This window comes from Triplophysa dalaica, chromosome 17, assembly GCF_015846415.1.
Source record: "Triplophysa dalaica isolate WHDGS20190420 chromosome 17, ASM1584641v1, whole genome shotgun sequence".
NCBI lineage: Eukaryota > Metazoa > Chordata > Actinopteri > Cypriniformes > Nemacheilidae > Triplophysa > Triplophysa dalaica.
Genome location: NC_079558.1, coordinates 15,668,388 through 15,695,590, shown reverse-complemented (window position 1 = coordinate 15,695,590; position 27,203 = coordinate 15,668,388). Strand labels below are relative to the sequence as shown.

The following is a 27,203-nucleotide window of genomic DNA, read 5'->3' as shown; positions in this document are numbered from 1 at the left end:
ATATTTAACTGAACTCAAGTGATACGTAAATGATCCAGAAGTCAATTTAATACGAAATGTATTTAATAATATGTAATGCAATACGACGTCACGCTTTGCCCAACCCGGCCAGAATTGCCAACGCCACCACTAGTGATATAACTCACTAGAAACCATGAGTGTGTTTCCAAAATGAGACAACTGCGTTATTATTTTATTTTTTATGGTGCATTCCAATTAATATCAATCAAACTGCAGTTGTTTTATTTTGTTTTAAGCCATAATAACAAAAAATATAGCTAAATAACAAAATAAAACATGTTTTTTTTTTCAAAAGGACCCATCTCATTTTGTAACCAAACTCTTCAAATGTATGTATACGCAATAAAGTCCAATATAACTAGTCTTGCAGTATAAGTTTTTTTTAATTGTTTTTACCCAGACGTCCAGCTCAGCAAAGTGCTTTAGTGCGCATGCGCACAGTTCAGTGTGAAGCCCTGTGCAGGATGGCTGCGGATAGTAGCGTGCTGTTGGGTTTGATAGAAGAATTCGTGTCAGGACAGGTTGACAGCAAAGCTACAGAAACCGCTGCAGGTAGCTTATGCTTGTGTCTCTCTCGTCTTCTCATTTTCTTGCCATTTTCGGCTATGACTTATGTATGGCTCTTTGTGGAGCCTTTGTGGACGACGCATGTGTGTGATGCTGTGTGTCTCTTTAGCGTGACATGAATGCGTGTAGGCTAACCGCGCGCCACATCCTTTATCGTTCTCACTAACTGCTAAACATACAGATCAAACCGATGTCAGAATTGCATCTCACTTTGATTTACTAGAGACCCAAATCAGTAGTTGTCATCATTTCGATACATGTATTTAAGACTTGTTTGCTTGCCTTGCTAGGCTGCTAGCAGTGTTTCAAAAATGTGAACCTGACAGTGGACTCTTGAGTGTTTCTCCCTGCCCTGTTGTGACCTTTGTCTTTGGTGTTTGCCTGTTTTTAGTGTTAGTCTTTTAAGATTTTATATTTGTACTTTTTCTTTAAGGTGTCAAGGCTGGACAGTTTACAGTACTCAAGTTGGTTGAGGCATTGGGGTAAAGTTTGGTTTTCTTTATTTCGAGATCTGAGTCTGCTCTTCGGTTGTAAGACTTTATTATTCAAAACCGTGGTAATACTAGTAATACCTGTATTGAATAAAGAAGATGATGTTCAATATTTTTGCTTTTCACAGCAGTCAATATATAAAAGTTGTTGTTAACCTACTTTACCATGATTTGAATTCATTTAGACTGTGCCTGACCAGCTCTCAGCATCAGACCCGTGGCCGTGGAGTCCAACTCCTGTCCCAGGTTCTACTAGAATGCTTCAGCAGCTTGTCCCAGAGTGAGGGTAAGACCTTTCTGTTGTATTATATTTTGTGGTGGCGTGAATGATTTAATATGCAGAACATTTGAATGGTCAGCTGCTTGAAATAGTTTTATTTGAATAATGATGTAGTTTATTTAAAATACAATGTTCAGTTCTTTATTTTGGCATACACATCCTCCTTCTTTTCCAAATATCCATTTTTCAAACACTGCTGCATTGACAAAATCTATCATATTGTTGAAGGAGGGCTTGCAAAGACTTGTGTCATATCTCACATGCATGTGTTGTTTGCAGTGGAGGTCCTGATAGCTTTTTATGAAATCAGACTGAAGGATCACCATGTAATCACACCACATGTTCTTCAGGGGCTTAAGGCTTTGGTAAGTTTCAGTACCTGTTGAAATTTTAGAGCACGCATGTCTGTGGACCTTATAGTAAAGCTTGCCTCTGCTATAAACAGGAATTGTTAAATGTAGATCATTTGGTGGAGCATTGTGTTATTAACTCAATGGCTTTGATCTCAGGGAACACACACATACTACAAATGTATGATGCACTGTTGATTTAAGCGCCTACCAAATGCATACATGTAAATGTCATTTGAATATTAGACCGAGCACAGTAATGCCTTCGGACAGCCTTGAAATTTGAGTTTATTTGTAAACTTTTAAACTAAACTTCTGAACTTGACAATCTTTTGCACAGACAAAATGCTCAGTTCTGCCACCTGGATCGGCTGTGTCCATTTTGCGCTCCATCTTCCAGGATGTTCATGTTCAGGTAAATAATAAATTAGTTATGCTTGCTTAGACACATTTACTTCTTCACACAAAAATGAAAATTCTGTCATCATTTACTCACCTTCAAGTTGTTCCAAATCTGTATACATTTCTTTGTTCTTACAAACACAGAGAAAGATATTCGAAAGAATGATTATAACTATACGACCCCCCCATTGACTCCCGTGGTAGGAAAAAATACTTCTCTTTTTTTTCTGTTGAACACTACAGAAGACATTTTGAAAAATGTAGGACAGCAAACAGTTCTGGGGACTTTTGACTACCGTTGTATTTTTTCCTACCATGGTAGTCAATGGGGGACACAATCTGTTTGGTTATAAGCATTCTTCCAAATATATTTCTCTGTGTTCATCATAACAAAGAAATTTGTATAGATTTGGAACAACTCTGAAATATAAATAATGACAAAATTTTCATTTTTGAGTGAAGTATCCCTTTACACTCATCACACAGCTTGTGGTGGAGAGCTATGCTATTTATTTTCTAGTAGCCTAAATATTTTAACAAGGAATGCAATAAACAATTTATAAAAATATGTACATTGAGAAACCAAAACCATTCATATGAACCACCCAGCCTGTTATAGAAAATTTGGACAGTAAATAACCAACTAAAATAAACCCAGCAACCACATTATTTCATACAGGAAGTAATGGTGAGATAACCTCGTACAACACCCTAGTGTTGTCTTTTTACACAGTGATAGAAAACATTAAGCTTTGTTTGAAAGCTTTATTTGCTGTTATAGGACTGTAAACAGTTAAAAACATATTTTTTTCTAACCTATTTCTTAACATCAGTCACTGATGGTGGCTGAGCGATCATGTGTGTACAACATCCTTATCAATCTAATGGAGTCCAGAGAGCAGGGTAAGCCTGTCAGATATGACATACCTTATTCTCACGCTAAAAGAACTGCCAAATGGTTGCCAAGCTGTTTTATTTACAATAGTCTTCTTTCACAGAACTGAAGGGCTTGGGGGCAGACTTTGTGTTTGGATTTGTGCAGTCGGTTGATGGAGAAAGAGATCCACGAAACCTTCTGCTGGCGTTCCAGGTGGCCAGAAACATCATTAACAAGGGTTATGATCTTGGTTAGTAAAGGTTTCCTATTACAAATATAGTAAAAATATCAATATTACGTGTTTATAGCTTTTCTAAGATATTGAAGTAATATATCCTGGCATCATCATCAATCCCTATGATTTTCCTTGGGGAGATTCCGAGACGTAGTGATGTTTGTAGAGCATGCTGTGCTCGGTCTCCTTGACTGGTGATCAAATACAAACTGTTCATCATGGACGATAGTGGATAGTATAAAGACATCGGATAAATCTGCAGATGTGGTATATCCGCTATTTAAAAAATCTAAACTTAGCCAGTCCAGTGCACTCTCGGGAAAGCAGACTTGTTTCAGTTAAATGCAGTCTTAAAGAGTTAGTAACGTATAATTTTTAAGGTCTTACTTTGGTTTATGGAGTGTCTAACTAGGGGTGTGCGATATGACATATTAGATCGCGAACGATTAAAATGACTGCACGATCCACTTTTTCGGGAAAATCGTTAAATCGTCCTATATAGTAGTGTTCTATAGAATTCGTCAACATACTTGCGATAGATTGCGTCATGTTAACAAACTCGTATACGTTGCTTGTGAATTCAGTAAGATTAAGTGACGCGGTCAGTGAAGATGGAGGGAAACACGGAGGACTTGGTCCCTAAAAAAAATTCTACATCAGTAATATTGAAATGGTTTGGGTTTTCCCCAACTGACACGGCCAAAACAACAGTTATTTGCAAATGTGGCAATGATAAGATTCGAGCGTCATAAGGCAACACAACGAACCTTTTTAACCACCTCAAAATAAAGGGACTGAATGAGTATGCCGACAGTCAAATTATAAAGGGATCCCACGCGAGTAAATCAGGTACAACCAAGCATACGGAAACTAAAAGGCTTAAACAACCACTTTAGCGAAAGAACCATCTGAGTAAGGAACTCCGTATCCGTATGACAGAATGAACAAACGCTGGAAAGATGTCCTTGACGCGGTCGCATTTTACCTGTCCAAAGACATGATTCCCATAAAGACTGTGGAAAATGAGGGCTTTAAAAAACTGCTCAAAGTCGTAGATCCACGTTACGAAATACCCAGCCAAAAATATTTATCCTCCACGCCCATTCCACAGCCCATTCCACAGCTTTACTCCGAGTGCCGCAACAAGATGAAAAACAAAATTCAAAATGTAAAGTTTTTTGCTAACACCTGATTTATGGTCTTGCACTTGCATTAAATATTAACTTGATTAAAATATTCTTCAAAATATAAATGGTAAAGAGTATATTTTTATATGGGGACTTAGTCTGGCTGTATTGAAGCCCCTTTAATTTGCAAAATAGTCTTAAAATCAACTTGAAGAAGAACCGCGATAAAATCGTGAATCGTGATCTATCTGGAAAAAATCGTGATTTGAATTTTTTTTCTAGATCGCCCACCCCTATGTCCAACAACAAGTTAATGATCACAATAGATGTAAAAACACTACTATTTCTCAATAATATTGCAGTTATTCATACCTTACTTCTTGACTGACTCTCAAATGATTTGTTCCACGATTCATCCGTCTAATCCCCTCCTATCAGTAAACCTAGTGCCATGTGATTGGTCAGATGGTGTAGTCTGTTGTGATTGATCAAACACGTTCAGCATGTGCCGCAAATGGAACGCCTACCATCATTGCTGGATTACGGTTGTTGAATATTATATACAGTGTATAGAAAGAGATGGTGGGGATTTTACATTATCAGTGTGAGCCCTAGGTCTAACGAAGAAACATCCGAAGACGATAGTAGATAATAGATATTCGATATTAGATTAAACACTTAAATTAGCCGAGGTCATAGCTGGATAAACAAACTGTAATACTCCTAAATAACAGTACATGTTAATGTTAGAGTCATATGCATTAGCTAAGCACAGGCATAAGGTACACAAATATTTCTTGAAGTTAATACAAAAATAAATAGTCACACTTATGTAGGGATGGGTATCATTAAGGTTTTAACGGTATTACTACTTTAATCGATACCACTTATCGATCCGGTACTTTAACGGTACTCGTATCGGTACTTTTTGTTGTGTTTTTATTTTGAAAGACAAAACTAAAGCTGAAGTTGTTTTCACTATTTAAAAGATTCTTTACTGACCTAACTTATCTTAATGCAGGTAAAAGATGACTGATACTCGCCTATTATTCATAGAGAATTAAAACAAAATGCATGTGGGCCTAAGTTTGTTTGTGTTTTTTTGTTGTTTAATAATAACCATAATTGGACCAGATGCTGGAGTGGATTGGTTCACTGTAACTGCATCTTTACATTCACATAATGTAGTTAACTCTGTTTGGGTTTAAAAGTTATACAGGTTTGGAACCTCTTGCAATGTACACACAGAAAAAATGTTTATGTATTTCATCACTACAATTAATTTTTTAGTAAGCTCTGCTTTATAATTTCTTAAGCATCATTTATTATTATTCATCCATTTTAAATGCAGTACTGTGAAAGCATTTTTAATGTTTAAGATTTAACATGCAGTAAGATTTACTGCAGAAAAAAATACTCTAAAGATTTATATGTAGTCTATTTTTTAATGTGATGTGTGTTTATTAAATTATTAGATACTAATTTACAGAAACCTTATGCAATGTTTATCTCGGTGTTATTTAGGAAGACTGCTTGGCTAGTATACGTACCTGAGGACGTGGATGATGAACTAGTAGCTAGGCAGTTGAAAACTATGCATTTCTATGTCTGCACATAATGCACTTTTGAAAGATGTTTTGCCAGATTGCTTGTGTTTCCGCTCTTACAAGCAAAAATTAGACCGTTTGATTCTCTCCGCCATCGTCACTTTATTATGCGCGAGCTTTGGTTTTGTGTGCTTGCAAGCTCTCGTGTTGTCTGCGCGCGAGCTCTGTGTTGTGTGGGACAGACGGACATTTCGCGAGCGAGATTGCAAATAATGAAAATGCCGGTAAATGTCTTTAATATTATCGAAAATTAGAAATGGTTGGTCAGTTAAAATATGATAGTTAACGTTTATTTAGCAATGATAAATAGGAAATGTTTTTCTTAATTTCTCCAGTACCGACAGCAGAACCGTTAACATCAGAGCTTATCGATACTTCGGTCTTTTATAATTTCGCGCCGGGACCGATTAAGTACCGGGTTTCGGTACCCATCCCTACTCGGTTAGAGACTCGAACTAAGACTGTTCCCTCACTGGTAAAAACAATCTGTCAATGACTTAGAATTTTCAGTTTACTCAACCTCTGTTCCTGACATATAGTAACCACAAGGTCCAGAGGCAACTTTCAGAATAGTTGTGTATTAATTGTGTACTTGTATAGGACTCTTAGGTCCTTTAAAAAAGCTTTGTGTGAGACCTTTTTGGGTGAGCTTAATCAATTGTGTTTGACTTAATACATAAATGTTAGTTTTAATTGAGTTTTCGGAAGTCATTCATTGAGTGATTTAAGAATCTGTGTTTTTGTAGGTAAATTCGTAGAGGAACTTTTTGAAGTGACATCCTGCTATTTTCCGATTGACTTTAGTCCTGTAAGTAAGAATCTAATATGTCCCCATTTGACCCGATGTTGTTCTTATATCACCACAAGTTCTGAAAACTGTGTAATAATACAAAAACAAATTTGTGATATTGAAGATATGAATAACTGGACTTCAAACTTTGTTTCTCTGTTTCTGGTTAGCCACCCAATGATCCTCTTGGAATCACACACGAGGATCTTGTTCTGTGTCTACGTGCTGTTCTCACCGGGACGCCCCGGTTTTCTGAGGTAGGACGCTTTCTCTGGAGTCTCCTTTTGGCATTATGCAAACGGAAAAACACGTCATGTGCTGGAAATTGCATATGCGTATTTAAATAGTTCAGTGACCTTTTTGTGTTTTTGTTTGTGTTTTGCATCCTTTTACAGTTTCTATTACCACTGATTATTGAGAAGCTGGATTCAGATGTTCAGAGTGCCAAAGTGGACTCCCTGCAGACGCTGGTACAGCTGCAATGCAGACCGTACACTTTCTAGAACATGCAAATTAAGCTGTTGTTTGCTGTTTTGTTTGAAAATTTGCTTGACGGTGGAAAAGAATTTGGAAAGTTGCTCCGGCTCAACGGGTCGGCTGAAAGATTTTTTTATTTTTGCTACTAACAATAAAATCTGTCATTATTCTTTTTTGTTTTAGGCTGCTTGTGGTCAGACATATAGCCATAAAGAGTTGGCAGAATTCCTTCCTGGCCTTTGGAGCGCAATACGGAGGGAGGTAAAGTGAATAACACAGGAAGTGCCAGATGCTTTCCACAATTTTGTTAACTCTGTACACCATATTTTGCTTTTCCTCACACTTTGTCTCAGATTCTTTGTATTTTAAGTGTGTTGGGATGCTTACGTGATGTTCATTCTGCATTACCTTGGCAGTAATAAATGTGAATACTCAACTAGTACTCCACTTTGACACAGAAAAAAAAAAAATCAAATCAAACAGTTTACGCTAATACATTTCTTGGTATAATGCCCATGTGGCAATTTTTCCTGTGAGGAATGAATGGTGTTAATATGCATTTTGAAAGCAACAGTGCTTAAAAATTTGCAAAGTTGGGCCACCCATGTTAATCTCGAACAAACCTGAAGGATTATTAGGAACACCTGTTAAATTTCTCATTAATGCATTTATGGTGGTGGTGTAATGGTGTGAGGGATGTTTTCTTGGCACACTTTAGGCCCCTTGGTGCCAATTGGGCATCGTTTAAATGCCAAGGCCTACCTGAGTATTGTTTCTGACCATGTCCATCCCTTTATGACCACCATGTACCCATCCTCTGATGGCTACTTCCAGCAGGATCATGCACCATGTCACAAAGCTCGAATCATTTCAAATTGGTTTCTTGAACATGACAATGAGTTCTCTGTACTAAAATGGCCCCCACAGTCACCAGATCTCAACCCAATAGAGCATCTTTGGGATGTGGTGGAACGGGAGCTTCGTGCATCCCACAAATCTCCATCAACTGCAAGATGCTTTCCTATCAATATGGGCCAACATTTCTGAAGAATGCTTTCAGCACCTTGTTGAATCAATGCCACGTAGAATTAAGGCAGTTCTGAAGGCGAAAGGGGGTCAAACACAGTGTTAGTTTGGTGTTCCTAATAATCCTTTAGGTGAGTGTAGTTACATTGTTTTTGTCCTTATGAAAAAACAGTCAGTAAATAAAAAAAATTCTAAAGACACTCACTAAATCAGCTGTCTGGTTTAAACTGATGCCTCTGTTTTTTTAGTCTTTTTACAGGTTCATTAAAATTGACTCGCTGTTTGAGTAACAAATCTCTTGTTTGCTGTAAATTGAAACATTGTCGTAGCATATTCATATAGTGTTATGTCTGCACCAGTGAAACAGCTGTTTTTCAGATGTTAAAGGACCCGTGTGTAATTTTTTTGGAGGATCTATTTACCTCACCGCTAGATGCCGCTAAATTTCATACGCTGGATTAATAGGGTAAAACACTCACCTCACAATTATGGCTGGACAATTATTAATCGCAATCATTAGGAAATGCTGCTCGATCTAAAAGCAGTGCAGAGTCGCTTATAATGTGCATTTGAAAAAGCAACACCCGGCAAACATGATCATTATAAATATACTTTATTATCATAAAAATACCTGCTGAGGCTTGAGTAACAGTGATAAAAAGCTGTCTATATGCATTTCCTTGATCCTAGAACGTTTTATGGTCTACTTTTGCAGTGCATATTGGAGTTTCCGTAGGGGAATGCCCTGTGGCTTTCGGAAGCAGCAGCATTTTCCCGTACTTCACTCAAAAGCTGTGCATAAATCCCATAACATTTACAGCCCTTCTCACAATTTAAAACTACACTCAATGCAAAAGCATCACAATATTCAAATTCAAAGAACAGATTTTTTCCAAAACATTACAATTTTCAATAGAATTTGTGTTTTACATAAAACTCATTATTGTTAAAGCTTGACAACATTCAGGGTTGTATGCAACTTTTTGTATGTCAATTAACCCTTTGATGCACAAGCTATTAAAACCTTTTCTTATGCAAAATGTGGGTCTAAAATGACCAAAGAAAATAATTAACAAATAAAATGTTTCATCGTTTGAATTTAAATTATTTAAGCATTTATTTGAATAGTTTCCCAGAATTTTTTGTTTCTACATCACGTTTACACACAAATGCCAAAAATTACCCATCAACACTATAATGATAAAACAAAAAGATTAAGGTACTCTTTTGTTCAAATATTCATTTCAGTTATTTAGACACATTTACACTTGAAATATATTTATTTTCCACGTTTTCACACTTAACATATCATAACTCCTAACACTAAATGTATCATTCTAATTCTGTGACTTTTTTATACAGAGATGTCTTTTATTAGTTTTCTACATTTTTGACATGAGTTAATGAAATGCAAAATCTTTTAATCTCAATATCTCAAAACTGCTCAGAATGCAGATCGATCCTTATTATAAGGTGGCTAAAATTAATTCTTCATAATCAAGAACTATGATAATCAAGGATGTCGGGTCATTTTGTGCATCAAAATGGACCGAAAACACTTGACTTTTAAGTATTTTTTATATAATATATATACTATCAGAACGCTAAGCACTTGGAGAGAAGTTTCTTAAAGCAGTTAGAGGTCATGTGTTGGCAGCTCTACCAATGGGATTAGAAAAAATTTTTTTCACAATATACTGTATTTTTACACCTTTTTTCGACTTCGTTAAAGTGACAGTTCACCCAAAAACGTGGGTATTGCAGTGTGTGACCCAGTCTTATGTTCTCTTTATCTGTTAACTAATGTAGTACCTGTGGACTGGTGTATTCATCCATTACATCTCTGAAATATCTCAGCTTTGTTTAAATTTTAGCTGTAAGTCAGTATGTCTAAAGAACAAATAAGCATCAGTATGCATTTCACAACATGTGATCCCTTTAATGAAACCAGTATCATAAAAATCATATGGTTCCAGTTTTTTACAAAAATTGGAAAAAAACGAGTCCGCATTAGAACCACTCACAGATTCCAGCCCTCACAGTCTTGTTTGATCTTTGATTTATATCTTGTTTAGGTGCTCCAGACAGCCAGCGAGAGGGTGGAATCAGCCGGCCTATCCGCTCTCGGCACGATCACATCCTGTCTTTCTCGTTCCGTGCTCGATTCAGACTCTGAGGATGCTCTGCAGGTCTTTCTGAACCTCGTACTCAAAGGTACAAATGTGTTATATTGTTATTTAGTGGAAGTTGGTTTCATTTAACCACCATCTAATCGCCAAGTAGTGTAGTTTATGTAGATTATATGCAAGAATGATTGACAGCAGGGAATCCTCCAGCCAAAAAACAATATGAATTATGAATGGGCCATTTTTCCACAAGTATTACTTTTCGCCCAATAATGAATTGAACAGAAGCTATGGGAGTGACTGATCGGCCTCATAACTTATACCGTCATATATCCATGCTGCCTTGGCTTGTTTAATCCATCACACCTGGTGTATGTCTCATCTTCTCAGACTGTCAGCACCATCTCTGTGAGCCAGACCTTAAACTTGTGTGGCCCAGTGCCAAACTCCTGCAGGCCGCCAATGGGGCCTCATACAGAGCGAGTCTGATAGTGACCTCGGCCGTCATACCTGCCCTCCTGGAGCAGTATAACAACAGGACAGAGGTAAACACAGCCGAGACCGATTTTTAACAAACAACTATTGGCCGATTGCGATATGGGTCAATTGCATACAGTACTATACAATTGTAAATAGTTTTTCTGCATTCAATTTATTTTACTGAACATGAATTGGATTTGTTTCATCATTTTAACTAAATGTAAATGTTAGTTAAGAAAAAAATACAATAAGACAACAATCTTCAAAGATTATTTTTGCAATCCAATATTTATTTTATTAAAACATGACCTCAAATTTGACTCAAAAGGGATAATATATATTTAAATAAAGTCTGTGCTGTTGGTATTTACAGTTATTATTTTGCTCAGAGAATTTTTTTGGATATTAAGACATCCAACTCACTTCCTCCATATAAACCAGAAATCCGTTTGATCTCTTTCCTAAATTCCATTATTTTATTTCCCAAATTCCATTTTTTCCGTTTTTATTTTACTGGATTCTGTGTTTTCTTTTTTTGTGGTGTACCACTATGTTAATATGAACCAGTATCTCACATCATATGTTTTTTTATTTTGCTGTTTTAAGTCTACTTACATTAAATTACTAGTTTTGTACATTTTTTAGTTTGCTATGAGGTTAACTGGACTTTAATTTCGACGACGGACTTTAATTTTGACGGCTTGCCGCAAAGTTTGACAGCAGCTTCACTCAAATTAAACTGTTAAATGCTGCTGAGGTAAACTCTTTTAGAGCAGCTCTGATTCAGTTTATGTGTTCGCGTCCACCAGACGCTAAAAAGTCGACTACAGTTACACAAAACCATACAACTCATTCGCACGTAGAACAAACAGATTGCATATTTAAACAGCAGCTGAATAATTATTAACAGCACTTTAAAGGTCTCCTCAGACGACCACTTTCAACAAGTTGGTTGGATTTATTAGGATCTTCATGAAATGTCTGTAACATATTTTGCTTAAAAACACTCAATGGCTGTGTAAACAAATCCCTTCTTGCCTCGTCAAAACCAGCTCTGCTCACAGAAACCCATTTTAGTGTATGTCTCTTTAAAATGATAATGAGTTACAGCAACTCCACCCCCCTTCCGTCCTGCGTGTCAACACTGCACCAATGAAGACTGCCATGGCTTAGCTAAATTATGTTTCCTGAACTCCTCTGCGGTTAGTTACGTTTTAAATGTCTCAAATCATTGGTCTGTAGACTAAAAATTTTGTCACAGCAAACAGCGCTCACGTTGTGCGTGTATGTTTGCCGAAAATCCACGGATTGCATACCTGCAGATCTCAGCAAATAACGTGGATTTAAGCGCTTGTCTTTAACAAGTTATAATGTTACACACACAAAGTGAAAGCATAACCTAGTAAGCTGTGAATGATTTCTCAGCATAAGCATGAATGATTTGAGACGTTTAAAACGAAACTAACCTGCAGTGTTCGCCCCTTTTCATTAGCAAAACAAACAGTTTGCCAGATCTAAACATATTAAAGCATGTTAATGTATTAACATTCATACAGCTAAACTCAAAGTGTCCATCTGCACTTATATACAGTAAGTTTAACACGGGCTTTGAATGTTCTATTTAGCCCGTGACTGACTTAGCTCCCTTCGCTATCATATGCTAACGGTATCGTCCTATATATATATATGGTACATTGATGTCAATTTAGACTGTTGATAAATATTACTCGCATCGGCAGTTTTGTCACGTTCAGTTGACCTTGATCCCTCTTCAGGAAAAACTTCGGAGCTAATCCTGTTTGTACTGTCCCAGGTTGAAAATGCACTCCGTCTTGAAGTGATTCGCGCAAACAAGCAGGTTTTTACTTATGGTTTCTGATAGATTTCCACTAAAAACAAAATAAATCTTCCTAGTTTGGACTCTGTGCAGCGACTCAATTGCATGTTGTTCACAAATTTTTGCCATGGCGTCACTCACGTACACCGCTGTCGCGTGTGGGTGGAACTGTGTAGAATAAGGGGCGGTAACATTATAATAAAATCCGCTTTGGACATCACAACCGGAGCGCAAAATCTGAACGGCTCGATTTTCTCACATTCTTGCAGGGAAAAGCACACCAAAACAAACTAACTGGGTTTATTATATGTTGACTCAGTGCTTTGTTTAAATGTTTATATAATTTTGTTTTGTCATCTTTATATAGTGTGCCCAACGGCGCACCCTTCTGGAGGTTATACAGGGTTTTGTTCTGCCCACCCCGTTGAGCCGGCCTGCAGAGGGAGGTGAGAAAACAACACGCTCAAACTTCTACCAAGTTAAAACACATTTACCCCTTCAGGCTGGTAGTGAGTCAGTACAGTTGGGCTCATGTATAATCCTGTATAATCTGCTCGAACAGTTATGACACTACAAGTTTCAAAGTAAGTATAAGTAATATGATTTCTTTCTCTTTCTGCGACGCATGAATGCAGAGGAGAGTGTTTTGGTGCCGTTTCAACAGTCTTTGGCTAGCGTGGTGTTCTCTGCGCTGACGGAGTCTAGCGTTGGTCTTCAGGTCACAGCCACACGTGTGCTTGCTGCACTGGGACAGCAGCCTGGTGAGAGGAAACACAACAAAACCACAACAAACAGTATTGTTTCCACTGACATGCGTTTTCTACATGCAGCCACCCTGTTTCTATTATCTTCTATTATATGGACTATTCATTTAGGTTTATATAGTACAATCCACAATACAATGTGACCATTGTAAAACACTTCATGCTGAAAAGAATACAACTAAAACAAACATCTTTATCCATTTTATATCTATATCCATGTTATCCTTGATTAGGGAAGCCAGGTTGCTGAATAACAAATAGCCATTGAAATGTCACTCTTGTTTTGCTCCTCACAGGCTTGTTTACACCGCCAGATGTTGAGAAAGCTGTTGATCATTTGACAAGACTCATTCTAGAAGAAGAGGATAGTAAATTGAGGTAGTTATCACCCAGAAATGATCACTGCCGACGGTATCTTAGACATTTGGCTCACACTGATATTTCTGTCTCTCTCTCAGTTTGGCAGTGGTGGAGTGTTCAGGCTCTCTGGCTCATCTACATCCCAAAGCTTTCATCTCTAGGATGATTCCTCGGTTGAAGGAAGAGATCTTCTCAGGTGGGGCTCTCCCATTATGTCTTAGTATTGAAAACACAATAGCTAATCCCATCGGGGCACACTTAATCTTCAAGAATGACTTCTTGCAGATCCAGCGACTGTCAGTGATCGCTTGTCTCAGTCTAATGGAGCTGTGCGTCAGCGATGCGTGACTGCATTAGCATCCGTGTCGTCTCAAGCCAGCGTGGTGAGTGAGAGCGCCCCCGTGCTGCTGCAGGTTGTGGCTTCAGCCCATGCAGGTATGTGTTCATTCATTTTATTTTATGCATTTATACTCAACATTTTAAAATAAATGTTTTCAGTCTATTCTCGCTAAAATACACAGTAGAATAGGCGTGATTCATTTATTGTTTAATATAAGTGTGTTTTTTATATTATAATGCATACTGTACGTAATATATTGAAATAGTGATGAAAGTATTGCTCATCTTTAAGGTAGCTGCGGTTTCTCTGTGGAGGAAGTGATCTCCGTATGCATCAGTTTGGAGAAGATAGCACAACACACACGTGACACTGAGGAGATTGGTCAATTCTTCAATGACATCATTATTCCTCAACTCTTCGGATTGTTTCTGAAAGCAGTTCTGCAGAGTAGGGACTCTGATTTGTCCACTGTATTTTTGACAGATATTCTGTGCTTGGAATTGTTTGCCAGCGCTATTTTTGTTTCAACAGGTGACCGTAGTCTACTGACAGATGAAGCCGTTTTGTCTGCGATAGTTCCTGTCATAAGCACAGCCTGTGCTGGATTAAAAACAGAGTAAGTAAAAAATCACACCCCTATACATAAAAAAATGAATTGTGTAATTTCTGTGCTTCTAGTGCCATTGGATTCTGTTGATGCGAAGTAAACGATGGGTAACATAGCCTGCCCAAAGTGTAGACGGTGGCTCAGTGGCACTATCTAAACATTTCTGTGAGTTTGAGCAGCTTCTTCAACTTCTGGCTCAACCAATGGTGTGAATTTAACCAGTGACAGAAGGGGAAGTAACCCCCCTGTTTGGAATAACATACCGGAACATGTTATCTTTTCGCAGTTCTGTTTGGTGACACTATAAACACAGAGATGACACCTTGTGACTAACTTCATTTTGGGACTTTCCGAACATAACTTTGACATGCACAAAACATCAATATTCAAACACGAACCATTCTGATGTTTTATAGATTAGCATCCCACATGGCTGCCCAGGCTGTAAATCTATTCCTGAATGGAGATGTGTCCTTCCTGCCGGATAATGACTTTCCCTCCCAAATCCAATTGCTGCAGGTATGAGGATTAAAACGATCCCAGACTTGTGTGCATTAATACGTTATATCTGTCTTCTACTAAAGTACATCATTAGAAGCACATAAAATGTTGTCATTACTTAATTGTAACACTACAAAGATTTTTTTTATACGCTTCGTTTTTTAATCTACGAAGGGCATTGTTTTTCAACGATGGGTTGCATGCATGCACAGGTGAACAGAACTGAAAAATAATCTTTGTACAGTTCTTCTGTAGATATTGTCATGTAATAAAATACATGTGGAAAAGAAAATGGAAGATAAGATATAAAAACAATATTTGGTGATATTTTTATTTTGTTGGTCAGAAACGATACATGATTACGTGCTAGGCCTACAAACATTGTATTGTTTGTTTTAGATGTTATGCAATGTGTATACCCGATTTAAGGTTCTAAAATGCTGTATTTCAAACATACCCTGCGTTTGTATCTTCTCTTTGCCCTGCCTCTCTGAAACAAGGAGATTTTTTACGAAGCTCATCTCTCTGAAAAGCGAGGTGTGCTATGGTTGGCCAGTTAACCACTGCGTAGTGATTGGTCGAATACTGCAAGTGTTCGACAAAATTGTAATGCCTCTTACCATATTGGGAACATCAGGTTCCAAAGCAATTCAACTGACCTTACTTGCGTATACATTTGGGCGGTCTTAGTCAAATCATACCACCAACTGACGTAGATTTATGGGGGTGTGATTACACAAGTCGTTTCAGGCAGGTCTGGGTGAACATTCATTTTTAGATAGAATGCATCTTTTGTTTCTGACATTTTTGCGATTTTATCTGTCTAATACATGCATGAGCAACTTATAACACACCAAAGACACAGAAAAACACGTATTCGTGCCATATGACCCCTTCAAACATTGTGTTGGCAAAGTGGACAAGCACATTTATTTAGATATTTTGGTAGATTGGTAAGGTACTTGCAAAAACCCAGTGACAAACATAAATGGTGATTAATTATAATGATTTATTGCAAAAAAATATGTAGATAAGAGGTTTCAGAAGGACCGCAGTGATATAAAAGAGACATTTAGCTATTACGAAATGGATTTTGTTCATGTAAAATGTCCTTTTTTAGGACTCAACCGGCTTCAACTTTGTCACAGAAAAAATTCTGATTGATGCAGGTATCTCGATTAAGGCGAACTTGTGTGGCGGGCACATACAGCCACCTACTGTCCGTGTTCACTTATATAGCCGGTCTTCTGTTCGATGTCTGACTTTACTGATATATTTGAATCTACTGACAGGAAACGTTTAAAGTTAACTTAAAAAATGAAAATTCTGTCATCATTTACTCACACTTGTCCTTTCAAACCTGTATGACTTTCTTCTGCAGAACACAAAGAAGGTATTTTGAAGAATGTGGAAACTGGAACCCATTCACTTGCATTGATTTTGAGTCCATCCAATAGAAGTGAATGGGTGCGGCTGCTGTTTGGTACCAGCATTCTTTCAAATATCTTCTTTTGTGTTGTGCAGAAAAAAGAAAGTCTGGGTGAACTATCACATTAAGAGAACAGGTTTTATTTCACATCTATATAGCCGATGCCAGTGTTAAGTAGATGGGGTTCCCTTTAAAGCACATCTCACAGACCAGGCTTTATTACTCCGGATTAACAAAATTCTAGAAAACCTTGTCAAATTCGTCTGGAAGGATTTAAGACTTCTCGAGCAATTGGTGGTCTAGCCGCTCAGGTCATCAATGTGCAAATTCTCCAATCTTTCGGCATCTTTGGGTAAAGAAATACAAGTAACTGTGTATGTTTTTCCAGATTCATGCAGAATCCAGAGGCCCGTCTCAACTGGTGTGTCTTCTGATGGCCTGCGTGTGCTCTTTTCCACGGAATGTGAGTTATGTTTGTTCTGAAATGAGTTTCTTTTAGAAGCTTAAATGGAAATTAATGATTTTTTTATTGTGTATTGCTGTACACCCAAATCATATAAGGTTTTTTTTCCAAACAACATCAGTGAAAGAAAATACAATATTAGGTTTGATATTACACCAAAGCTAAAGTTCAATTATTTCCCACAACAAAATGTGTGGGTGTAAATTGTGAAAAGCGCTATAAAATAACTGGAATGAAATCAAGTATATGAACGTAATCTTTATTAATTATGACCAGTTTGTAATAAAACTTCATATTTATTTATATGCTGTACATGATGCATGCTTTATCTGATCAGGTGGACATCCCTGAGATTGACAGGCTTCTTGTCCAGTTGGAAGAGCTGAGCTGTACAAGTCCGCACGTGTTCGCCTACACATTTGCTGCTAAATGTTTCGCTGGTTTGGTCAACAAGAGGCCGGCAGGTACACAGACAATGATATTATCTTCATTCCAAATCCCACGGCCTACATTTTGTGCCACATTACCTAATGGAAGGCTTTTTTTAAATCAATCCGCATCATTGGAAATAATGAATGAGTTATTCGAGCCGTGGAGTTTATTTACCTGATCTGCATAATGATTTGTACAAGTGAAATCGCGTTTGTGTGTTCAGGTAAAGCTTTAGACGCTGTGCTGGAGAGAGTGTTAAAGAGGATCAGCGTGGAGTTGGACAACGTTTCCTCCACACAACGAACGCAAGCCTTCACATTACTTCTATGGGTAAGAACACAATCACGTCCAACGCGTAAAAATGACATCGACACAGTCTAGTGAGCAGAATATCATGGAGACTTGGGGTGGGCTCTTTGGTTAGCGAGAAGGCAACTAGCAAAAAACAACCAGACATATGATCAAAACACTGAACGTCATTGTAAGTTTATTAAATATTGAGAAGGCTTCCGGTAGATTTTGGATTTTGGGGTAACACAAAGCACACACAGTTTACAGCCAGTATCAATAATGTTCTGCATTATATTATAGTTAAGACGAAATACATGTTCTGGTTGATTTTAACACAAAAATAACATGTATGGTTAATGCCCAGAAACATACATTTAATAGGAATGTGTATATTTTTTGCGCAGGTGTCTAAGGCCCTACTCTTACGATACCATCCACTATCAACAGTCCTGACAGACAAGGTGAAAGATTTCTGTTTCACGCTCACATTATTCTTGACACTCATTTTTACGGGTTCACGTTAGGATGATCTATTTCTCACTCTGTCCCATTTGTTCTCAGCTCTTTGCTTTGTTGAGTGACCCAGAATTAGGGTCTAAGGTGGCCGATGGTTTCTGTGTTCTCATGAGCGACTCGCCAGACGTACTCAATCGCAACTGTCACGCCGACCTGCGCATCATGTACCGACAACGTTTTTTTGCTGAAAACTCCTCCAAACTGGTTCAAGGCTTCAACTCGGCAGAGCAGGGTACCGCTGGATAACCACTTTCTGTTTTATCTATCAGTGTACTAGATAAACTGTTTGTAAATTTCCTTTAACGGAGCAATATCTAAAACATATTCTTTTGTTCGACAGAAAAGAAGTCTTGTTATTTAAAAGCCCTTTCTCACATTGTCAATAACCTTCCAAGACAAGTTCAGCTCACAGAGCTCCCGGCGGTGAGTGCCTACGAGTAAACAGTCATAGAACCATAGGTGCAAATGTGTACTGCCAATGTGGCACTAGTTAAAAGTGTTGAATCCGTTTTCTGTGCTGTTCTGAGAACAGTTGCTGCCACTTCTGCTAGAGGCGTTATCATGTCCGGATCAGGGGGTGCAGTTGACTACACTGTCCTGTTTGCAGCCAGTTTTGTTGGAACCCCCGGCTGCCCTCAACAACCAGCTGGAGGCTTTATTTACCCGCCTGCTGGCCCTCACCACCAGCCCCTCTATGGTACAGGACCTCATGTGCTCTGAAAAATGCCATTTTTATAAAGCAGCATTTGACCCAGTGTTTAATTCTTATGCTTCACTCCACAGAAAGTGAAAATTGCATCTATCCGTTGTGTCCATGCTCTGTCCCACTTGCCTGAACATATGGTAAAAATGCATTTATCGACTTGTAATCATGTTCTGCTTTAAAAAATTTATTATATATAATATAAGTTTACCACCCATTTCAGATCTTGCCGTTTCGTGCTAGAGTGCTAAAAGCTCTTGCTCTTCCACTGGATGACATTAAGAGGCTGGTCAGAAAGGAGGCCGTGTCTGCCAGGGGAGAATGGTAAGAGCAATTGATTTATGTTTTAAGGTCCCATGTGTTCTTACATTATCTAATATCTGCTTTCTTCTTCACAGGTTTTTGCTTGGTAGTCCTGGTGGAAGATAAACTTCTGCTATCCACTGGATTAAACATCATTGGATGGGCCTTTGGACATCTGGGGACAGAATACCATTCACAGCCTTTGATTTTACTTGCCCACAGCCTTTTTATAGTATCCTTTCTACTTTAAAGTGCACAGTGTTTGGCCTGCCTGGGCATAGCAATGGCTAAACAAACTCTAGGCAGCCACAAACTGCTTGAAGATGAACCCATAATGATGCAGTAAGCAGACTGTTTCTTCTGTCAGGCCTTCAAAGTGATGCTGGATCAGGACCGTAGAAAGGAAATTTGCATATATGGATTGCCAGCAGCCAGATCTTACATGGCACATCTGATTCTACTGACCTGTTTCTTTGTACACACACCCCCTCAGATTCCAAGTTTGTCAATGCTGTGTTACAGTTTTGGAAATGGCGGGTGGAAAAAATGTAGTTTGGGGAAGGATGCAGGGATCAGTGAATGTGTCTTAATGTCAGTATTTTAAGATGATGTGTGATACTAGCCGAAACGTTGGTTGTCATTCTTCATTTTCAAAAGATTAACATATAGATCTAACTGACAAAACTCGATGCCAAGAATCTTAAACAATATTTTAATGTCAAACTTGTCAATAAAACTTTTTTGTAAAGGTGTGTGAGGGAGTTTTGTTATTAAAATGGATTCCTTCAAATAAAAAATGCAAGCCAAAAGTGGATTTACGTCAAACATGGTTTATGTTAAAAAGAAAATATAGAAATTGTGGTAAGGGCAAGTACCTGTTCTGCAGCTGTTGTGTTGTATTGCTGTATTATAACAGATCTGTTCGCTTTCACATGCTGTCTTTGTAGTCTTTAAATTGTTAAAACATACTTTTTAGGTAGTCACCAGTATGGCTGATAACGAAGAAGTCTGAGAGTCCACACTGAAATATCTTTTCATTTAAACCTGGATGTAAAATTGAATGATATAAAAAAAATGTAATAAAAATGTATGATAAGCAAAAGCGGAACGATATTTATAATTTCATACAAGAATAAGATGCTCTTAGGAATCATCCTGGTAAAGTTGAACCTTCAAGTTATTTAGAATCTGATGTCAGTACAGCAAAAGCAGTACACAAATTTCACAATGATAATTCAGAATGAGGAAAAAGATGCAAAATAAAACCATTTCACTAGTGGTCAAGGGCTGTTTCTGTATAAACCGCAGAAATACTTTAAAATCACGTCAAATGCATCAACTAGAAAACATTAGCAAATGACTCCAACTTGCCTCAAGCATTAACATACATTCTTTTGTCTAGGGACGCATCCATACTAAGCTCATGTACTAGTACTCGTAAAAAAATACATCATGTTACAAAACTGACTGAAATTTGCTTTGAAAGTTTGTGACAAGCACATCATTTTTTTATTTCATAATGTGTTTAACGTGGAATTGTTTGTTATTATGAAGCGATACTATTTTTTTTAGTCTCATTGTGTTTAGAAATGATACAGGCATTGGTATCGGCGAGTACCAGGAATAACCCAATTCAAGATTTCCATTATTCTGTATGATCACCCGAAAACAAACATGAAAAAATATAAATAGTGTTTCACAGTCATTAAAATCCACTCACAACAGTTCTTTGGCACCAAGTACTACCACTGACTCGGCACCTGTTCAAAAAAATCGTCTTAGGACTAAAACACACACATTTAATAACAAATCCACCTAAAAAATTCCACCATTAGTCCATAAACCAACAGTACGTTTTGGGCGGTGCAGACATGATGCCTCTCTCATCCAACAGATCCATAGCTGATGAGAAAATATCTGGTCAGGATATGTCGATGACATTATATAGCCATTGTGTTGTTTCTGTATTTAGGACAGTCCCACATCAGGCCGTCCCCATGAGGAAGATGACTGGAGGGTAGCAGCACTCGTGTTAGCCAGTGGCTGTTAGACAGGAAAAGTGTGTTACAACACACGACCACAAAAACTGCTTTTACATTTACAATTAAAGGGAATGTATTCAAATGGTCGACATCTCACCTCGGCTTTTCCACAGCAAAAAACATTTTCCAATTGTTAATTGTTCCATGGTGGTATGGATTACGGAACACCTGGGAATAAATACAGCATACATTAAAGCGTACATAACATGAGATCATGAAAATGACATTTCATGCAGCGTGTAATCTTTCCGTGTTTAAAAGTAAGTAGTCTGCCAAGTTGGTGAAGCGAAGGTGAATGAATAACAAAGTTATTGGCTTGGAAAAAAGGGAGTCGACTCTGAATCACGCAAATGAGTCGTCCCTAGTCCGATTCGCGAACCGCCGCGGATTTACATCACTACATATGGTCCCCGCCTACGTTTTGCTAGGATTGCCCTCTTCTTCTTCAAACACTGTGGCTCGTGACCCTCATTCGCGGTAGACCAATCACAGCAGACTAGACCATCTGACCAATCACAACACACAAGGCTAGCGGAAAGGAGGGGATTAGACAGATGAACCGCGGAACGAATCATTTGAGAGTAAATCAAGAAGTTAGCTAAGAATTACTACCTATTATTACAATAAGTGTTTTTACATCTTTGTACATTGTACTTGTTGTTGGACACTCCATTAACCAAAGTTTGATCTTAGAATCCCTAGTTATGTACCTCATTAAATTTCTAGTTAGTATATAACCTGGTCAATCTGGGTAAATGCATGAACCAAATGTATAATTTAAACGTTAAAAAACTATAATCGACATAGTATGAAAGTATAAAAAACTATGCAGCCTCTGTGGGACACACATTTTGTAATAAATGACAAAGGACTTTGTATTAAGCTCTCCTATCAACTTTTTACTGATCTTTAGAGTTTATGAATTAGTCTTACTTTGCCCTTCATCTTGAGTCGCTTTCTCTCTTTTCGGTTGATGTGTCTCTCCACACTGGTCTCTCCTCTGCTTATCAGCACCGCGTGCCACAATGTCAGGGCTCCCAGAGCAAAAGTCACCGTACTGTAAGAATGGTCAAAAAGATGGGATTTGGAAGAAACATTAGATGGAAGGATGGATGTTGTAAATTTATTCGTCAAAATACATCATTGTTGTTACCTTGTGAGCACCCACAGATAAATAAGGCTTTTATGAACCATTCGTTCCTGATGGGTGTATTCAGGAGCAGGCGTCTGATAATAGCTCTTTAAAATAAAAAAATGTTTAAATGACTTGACTCTATTCAATAATTAAAAAATGAAATGTTACAAGATAAATGCAATTGCATCATTCACTAGGCAAAGAGTTTGTTGTTTCAAAGGGTATACCATTAAAAAGCCATCAGATCTTGTAAATAGGCCCAAAAAACACATCTCAACAGCAAACCAGAGGTTGACCAATACACTTTATATTATCGAGGATCATCAGTTACCTCAACGGCGTTGTAAGCCTGCAGAAACATCTCTTTGGCACTCATGCTGCAGTAGATGCAGCCCATGGTCATATACATACAGAAACTGAAGAAGTAACGGTGATTAAAATGACCCACACAATTATTCAACCACGCTGGTCAAGAGGTCAGTAAAGATCCACAACCACACAGTAAAATCACAAAATATTTTCACTTTTAAAACTGGCCACAATGAATAAATAAATCAAAGTAAATCAAAACATTTACAACTCATTTACATTTTAGCACCTTTAGAAGGATACGACAGTGGTGGTCCATTTTCAAAATACATCTGTGAAAACAACAACGAACAGAAAGTAAAATCAGCACACATCCAAACACAGTGGCTCTAAAATCTATACATACAGAATCTTGCACTGAAATAATGTATGGAGATCAATGCATTAGGGAACAAAATATTAGATGAACGCACAATTTTTTTTGTTGGATTTCAATTATAAAACAATACACAGAATGCAATGTAGTGTTTAAAATGAAGACAAAAGTAACCGGACACTTTCTGGCTGTCAATAATTGCGTAACATGTCCATATGTAATGTGATGGAATACATCTTTGGTTACTCTGCTAAAACACCCGTGTGAATTGGAACTGATTTACATCCAACAAACTCTGAACATATTTCAGCCAGCTACTTTCCAAGTTACTTATTATAATACTTTACATACAACAATATAATATAATATTTTATCTAATGCAATGACATTCCCAAATTTAAAATGTAACTAAGCTTTTTGAGTCCCCTGTGGATAAAGAAATAAAGTCTTACCTGCTGCAGATGCTGCAGTGATGCGTTCTAGCTGGCTTTGGAATTATACATTTTTTACAAATAGTAACAGTTGGAATATCGCTCATTTCCTAAAACAAAACACACACACATGCAAAAAAGGCATAAATATAAAATAAACAAATTCTAAGCAAACCATGCTCCAACCATCTAAACTTTAAAAAATTTACAAATCGAAAATAATCTGAGTCACCTGTGGAGGGGCACCCGGATGTGTGGTTGTGGCTTTGTAATAATGGAAGACCACCATAAGTAGATTCCAATGCCCGTAACAGAGGTGCCACAGTATCCAGTGTAAGGGGTACGTGTTCAAGATGACGGGGAGCATGCAGACATACACGATAATCACGACGGAGCTGGTCAAGGAGATGACCAAAGAAACAAACACCTTCACAAAAAAGGTAAACACATTAGGAATGATTCAACACAGTGGGTTCTGCACCCAATCCTTTATGATGGAAGCAAATACATAATGAAATCAAAATCATATTAACAGATATTAGTCTACTTACCACTCCAAACCAACGGGTCAGGTTGTCCACCACCCAGTAGATGGGCTCAAAGGCACAGTCCAACACCGTGTCCGAATTGGTCAGGATGTTGTAGTACAGGGACTTGAGCATCACTTTCCCGTAGTTCCAAAGGTCTCGTACCCCGCTTTGGCGCTTTCTTCGTCCTCGCTGTGGACAGAGTCTGAACCAGCGTAGGAAGAGGCGCATGACCCTGGATAGATACCACCTCCAACTACGCATCCCACCCGCCTGCAAACACACAACACTAAATGAGAGTTGTTCCCCTATGCATAACACATGAATCCATAACATACAGGCTAGAAATCAACAGTACAAACTCTTTGTCAAGTTTATGGTTCTGCCAAACAGAAAAAAAAAATATTTTTTGAACTTTTTACTGTTGTGTTGCTTAACGTCAATATGAACTTGTTTTCTTTGCAGCATTTGACATCTGACAAAATAAAGAGCCTTTTTTCTGTTATTTTGACCTGTTTTCCTCCAGTTTTCACAAATACTGATAAAAACGTATTGCTTAAATGCACTTCAAGTTGCTTTGAATAAACAAATGTTGTTCAAATGCATAAATGTAATTGTAAAATAGTATAATAAAATGCTGTTTTACAAATATAAGTCACAAAAGTGAAGCACTGTTGGTACACTGGTCTAACTCACAATTGTCAATGATGATAATGAAGAAAAATAGGAACATTTTAGCAGTTAATACCAAAGCAAATATAACACCTAAAGTAACTTAAGACTGGATATTTGTGTGCATTTTGGAAGTTTAAGTAAAATCCTTAACTAACCTTAGATTTAGATTTTCTTACAAATCGGGTTCAAAATAGACCAACGTCACAAAAAAGTTGTTCTGTGCCGTCACAAGAGCATGCGTCCATGTTAAAGACCATAGAGATCACAAAAATACACCTTCTCTAAAGGACAAAAGCATTAGTTTGATTAGGAAAACAAATGTGGCGAGCTCAAAATATCCTCCTAAGGGGTGGACAACTACTGGGTAGGATTATCAACTAATGTCCAAGGCAGGAAAAAACACTCTAAATATTTTATCAAGCTCTTGGCGGTTCACTTTATGTAACAACAACCAGATTAGGAAAAGCTTCAAGGCACACGACCAGAGTAACCTGGCACTGGACACATTTCCTCATGGGGATAATAAGGGTCTATCTGATATGGCCACAGCATATGATGAAAGTGAGTATTCTAATCTTGTAACAGTATAAGTTACAGCATTTGTCCTTTGTTTTATCGTGTCCTTTGGGGATCCCTCGTGGCCTGAGAAGGTTTTCAAATAAGATCTATAAACCTGGACCTGTTTTGTCTTCCCAACGTTTAAGGAGGAAATATGAGCTTACGATAAGTTTGTCTTTTTGCTTGCATGGCTTTGAAAAATGTCATGTGATGTAATATGGTGCATTACTCATTACATGGATTTTGAGAGAAAGTGCTTTTAAATGTCTGAAGGTTAAATATAAAACACAACCAAGCCAAGGTCATTCTATTTTTCTCATTTTAGGCGAATATTTATCCAAAAAGTCCAACCAAAAAATAATGACCAAAAAATATTTAAATATTATTTTGATTCATTTTTAATATTAGACTAACATTTACTAAAAAATATACTACATAGTCCGTTTTTATCAGTCTGTGAAAACTAGCATTTAAAGTGATAGTTCACCCATAAAGATATTTAGAAGAATGTTGCTGGCACCCATTCACTTGCATTGGTTTTGTGTCCATACAACAGAATTGAATGGGTGCCACCGTTGCTCGCTTACCAACCTTCTTCAAAATATCTTCTTTTGTGTTTTGCGGAAGAAAGAAAGTCAAACAGGTTTGAATGTAAATTATGAATTTTAATTTTGGGTGAACTATCATTTTATGCAATTATTATTTAAAAACTAAGTCAAAAGCATTTTAAAACAAAAGCTATGTAGAACGTACAGTCAAGCTTGTCAAAATCAGTATATCTTATATTACCATGCATAATTGTTTGGCTAAACCTTATAAAACTAAAAATATAGTTTTAATATACTACTATATGTACCACAAAAGCAAAACGAAAATGCAATGCCACTCTGGCTAAGGTTAAACGCAGAAACTTTATCACAAGACAAAATAAATGCAGGTGATAAGAAAGGATGCGGACAGGGTCCATGATGCGTTTGCCGACACTTGGGGTCCATGGAAACCCACACTTGACCTGGTTCCACTGTCATGCTTATGACTGACATACTGTAACGTTGAGACAGGGTCTGATCTCAGGTTTCAACGCACGTCTGCTGCTGATCTAAAGATACACTTTCCATTGCAACAGCAGGTTCATTAGAACAAAAGAGGTCAAATAAAGTGCGATCAAAATGCTTTTAGATTCAGTAATGACGCGTATGCTGCTATTGATATCGAGTAACTAAAGGGGACGTGTGTATGCCGCTATTTCAAAGGCCAGGTAACGTTATACATTTACATGTAAATCTGCGCCAGGTGAGGATGCTCCACTGCCAGGCAATAAAAATAAAATACGTACCAAATCCGGTCCCGAATCGCTCATAAAGATTCAGGCCATATTCGCAATTAAAAAAGAGACACGTATCTCATGAATGTTTATGAATTAAATAGATTACACCTCATCCACCAACAAACAGTACTTCTGTAGCAAGAGCATGACCAGAATGAGTTTCCGGTGTTTTACTATAGTTTTCAAAATAAAAGACACGTCTATTGTACGGAATACAGTTTAAACGCGTTTGCAATGAAATCTGTTAATCCTTGACTTTGAATTATATATAAACATCTAACTCTAGAAACATCTATGTGTACTGCAATGTAAAATGTGGCCACATTAATAATAAAAAAAACAACAATGACAAATGAAGTGTAAATAAGCAATACAAATATCGATTCTCATACAATAATTCTTAAATAATAGACAAAAATTG

The 27,203-nt window shown here is 37.5% G+C and overlaps 2 protein-coding genes across 4 annotated transcripts; one reads left to right on the top strand and one right to left on the bottom strand.

Moving 5' to 3' along the window:
• The first annotated feature begins 476 nt into the window (after nucleotides 1-476).
• Nucleotides 477-20,154, top strand: mms19 (MMS19 homolog, cytosolic iron-sulfur assembly component). Its single transcript, XM_056770863.1, has 31 exons — nucleotides 477-573; nucleotides 1,022-1,070; nucleotides 1,265-1,365; nucleotides 1,639-1,724; nucleotides 2,050-2,124; nucleotides 2,945-3,014; nucleotides 3,110-3,238; nucleotides 6,704-6,765; nucleotides 6,918-7,004; nucleotides 7,143-7,217; nucleotides 7,408-7,485; nucleotides 10,326-10,464; nucleotides 10,767-10,921; nucleotides 13,061-13,139; nucleotides 13,329-13,454; nucleotides 13,754-13,835; nucleotides 13,916-14,013; nucleotides 14,103-14,252; nucleotides 14,449-14,604; nucleotides 14,689-14,773; nucleotides 15,181-15,283; nucleotides 17,083-17,157; nucleotides 17,495-17,621; nucleotides 17,813-17,919; nucleotides 18,285-18,341; nucleotides 18,442-18,628; nucleotides 18,737-18,819; nucleotides 18,929-19,093; nucleotides 19,180-19,239; nucleotides 19,323-19,423; nucleotides 19,498-20,154. Exons 1-31 carry the CDS (start codon nucleotides 486-488, stop codon nucleotides 19,526-19,528), a joined length of 3,066 nt encoding a protein of 1,021 aa, XP_056626841.1. The 5' UTR covers nucleotides 477-485; the 3' UTR covers nucleotides 19,529-20,154.
• Nucleotides 20,095-26,960, bottom strand: zdhhc16b (zinc finger DHHC-type palmitoyltransferase 16b). Of its 3 annotated transcripts, XM_056770866.1 has the most exons (11): nucleotides 26,792-26,953; nucleotides 25,053-25,178; nucleotides 24,247-24,495; nucleotides 23,928-24,122; nucleotides 23,717-23,805; nucleotides 23,192-23,220; nucleotides 22,911-23,044; nucleotides 22,598-22,683; nucleotides 22,378-22,501; nucleotides 21,542-21,612; nucleotides 20,095-21,445 (listed from the first exon to the last, which is right to left on the bottom strand). In XM_056770866.1, exons 3-11 carry the CDS (start codon nucleotides 24,484-24,486, stop codon nucleotides 21,343-21,345), a joined length of 1,071 nt encoding a protein of 356 aa, XP_056626844.1. In that variant the 5' UTR covers nucleotides 24,487-24,495; nucleotides 25,053-25,178; nucleotides 26,792-26,953; the 3' UTR covers nucleotides 20,095-21,342. The 3 variants fall into 3 exon arrangements, with proteins under 3 accessions (XP_056626844.1, XP_056626843.1, XP_056626842.1); XM_056770865.1 differs by lacking the exon at nucleotides 25,053-25,178 and having other exon boundaries at nucleotides 26,792-26,960; XM_056770864.1 differs by lacking the exons at nucleotides 25,053-25,178; nucleotides 26,792-26,953 and having other exon boundaries at nucleotides 24,247-25,035.
• Between the last annotated feature and the right edge of the window lie 243 nt (nucleotides 26,961-27,203).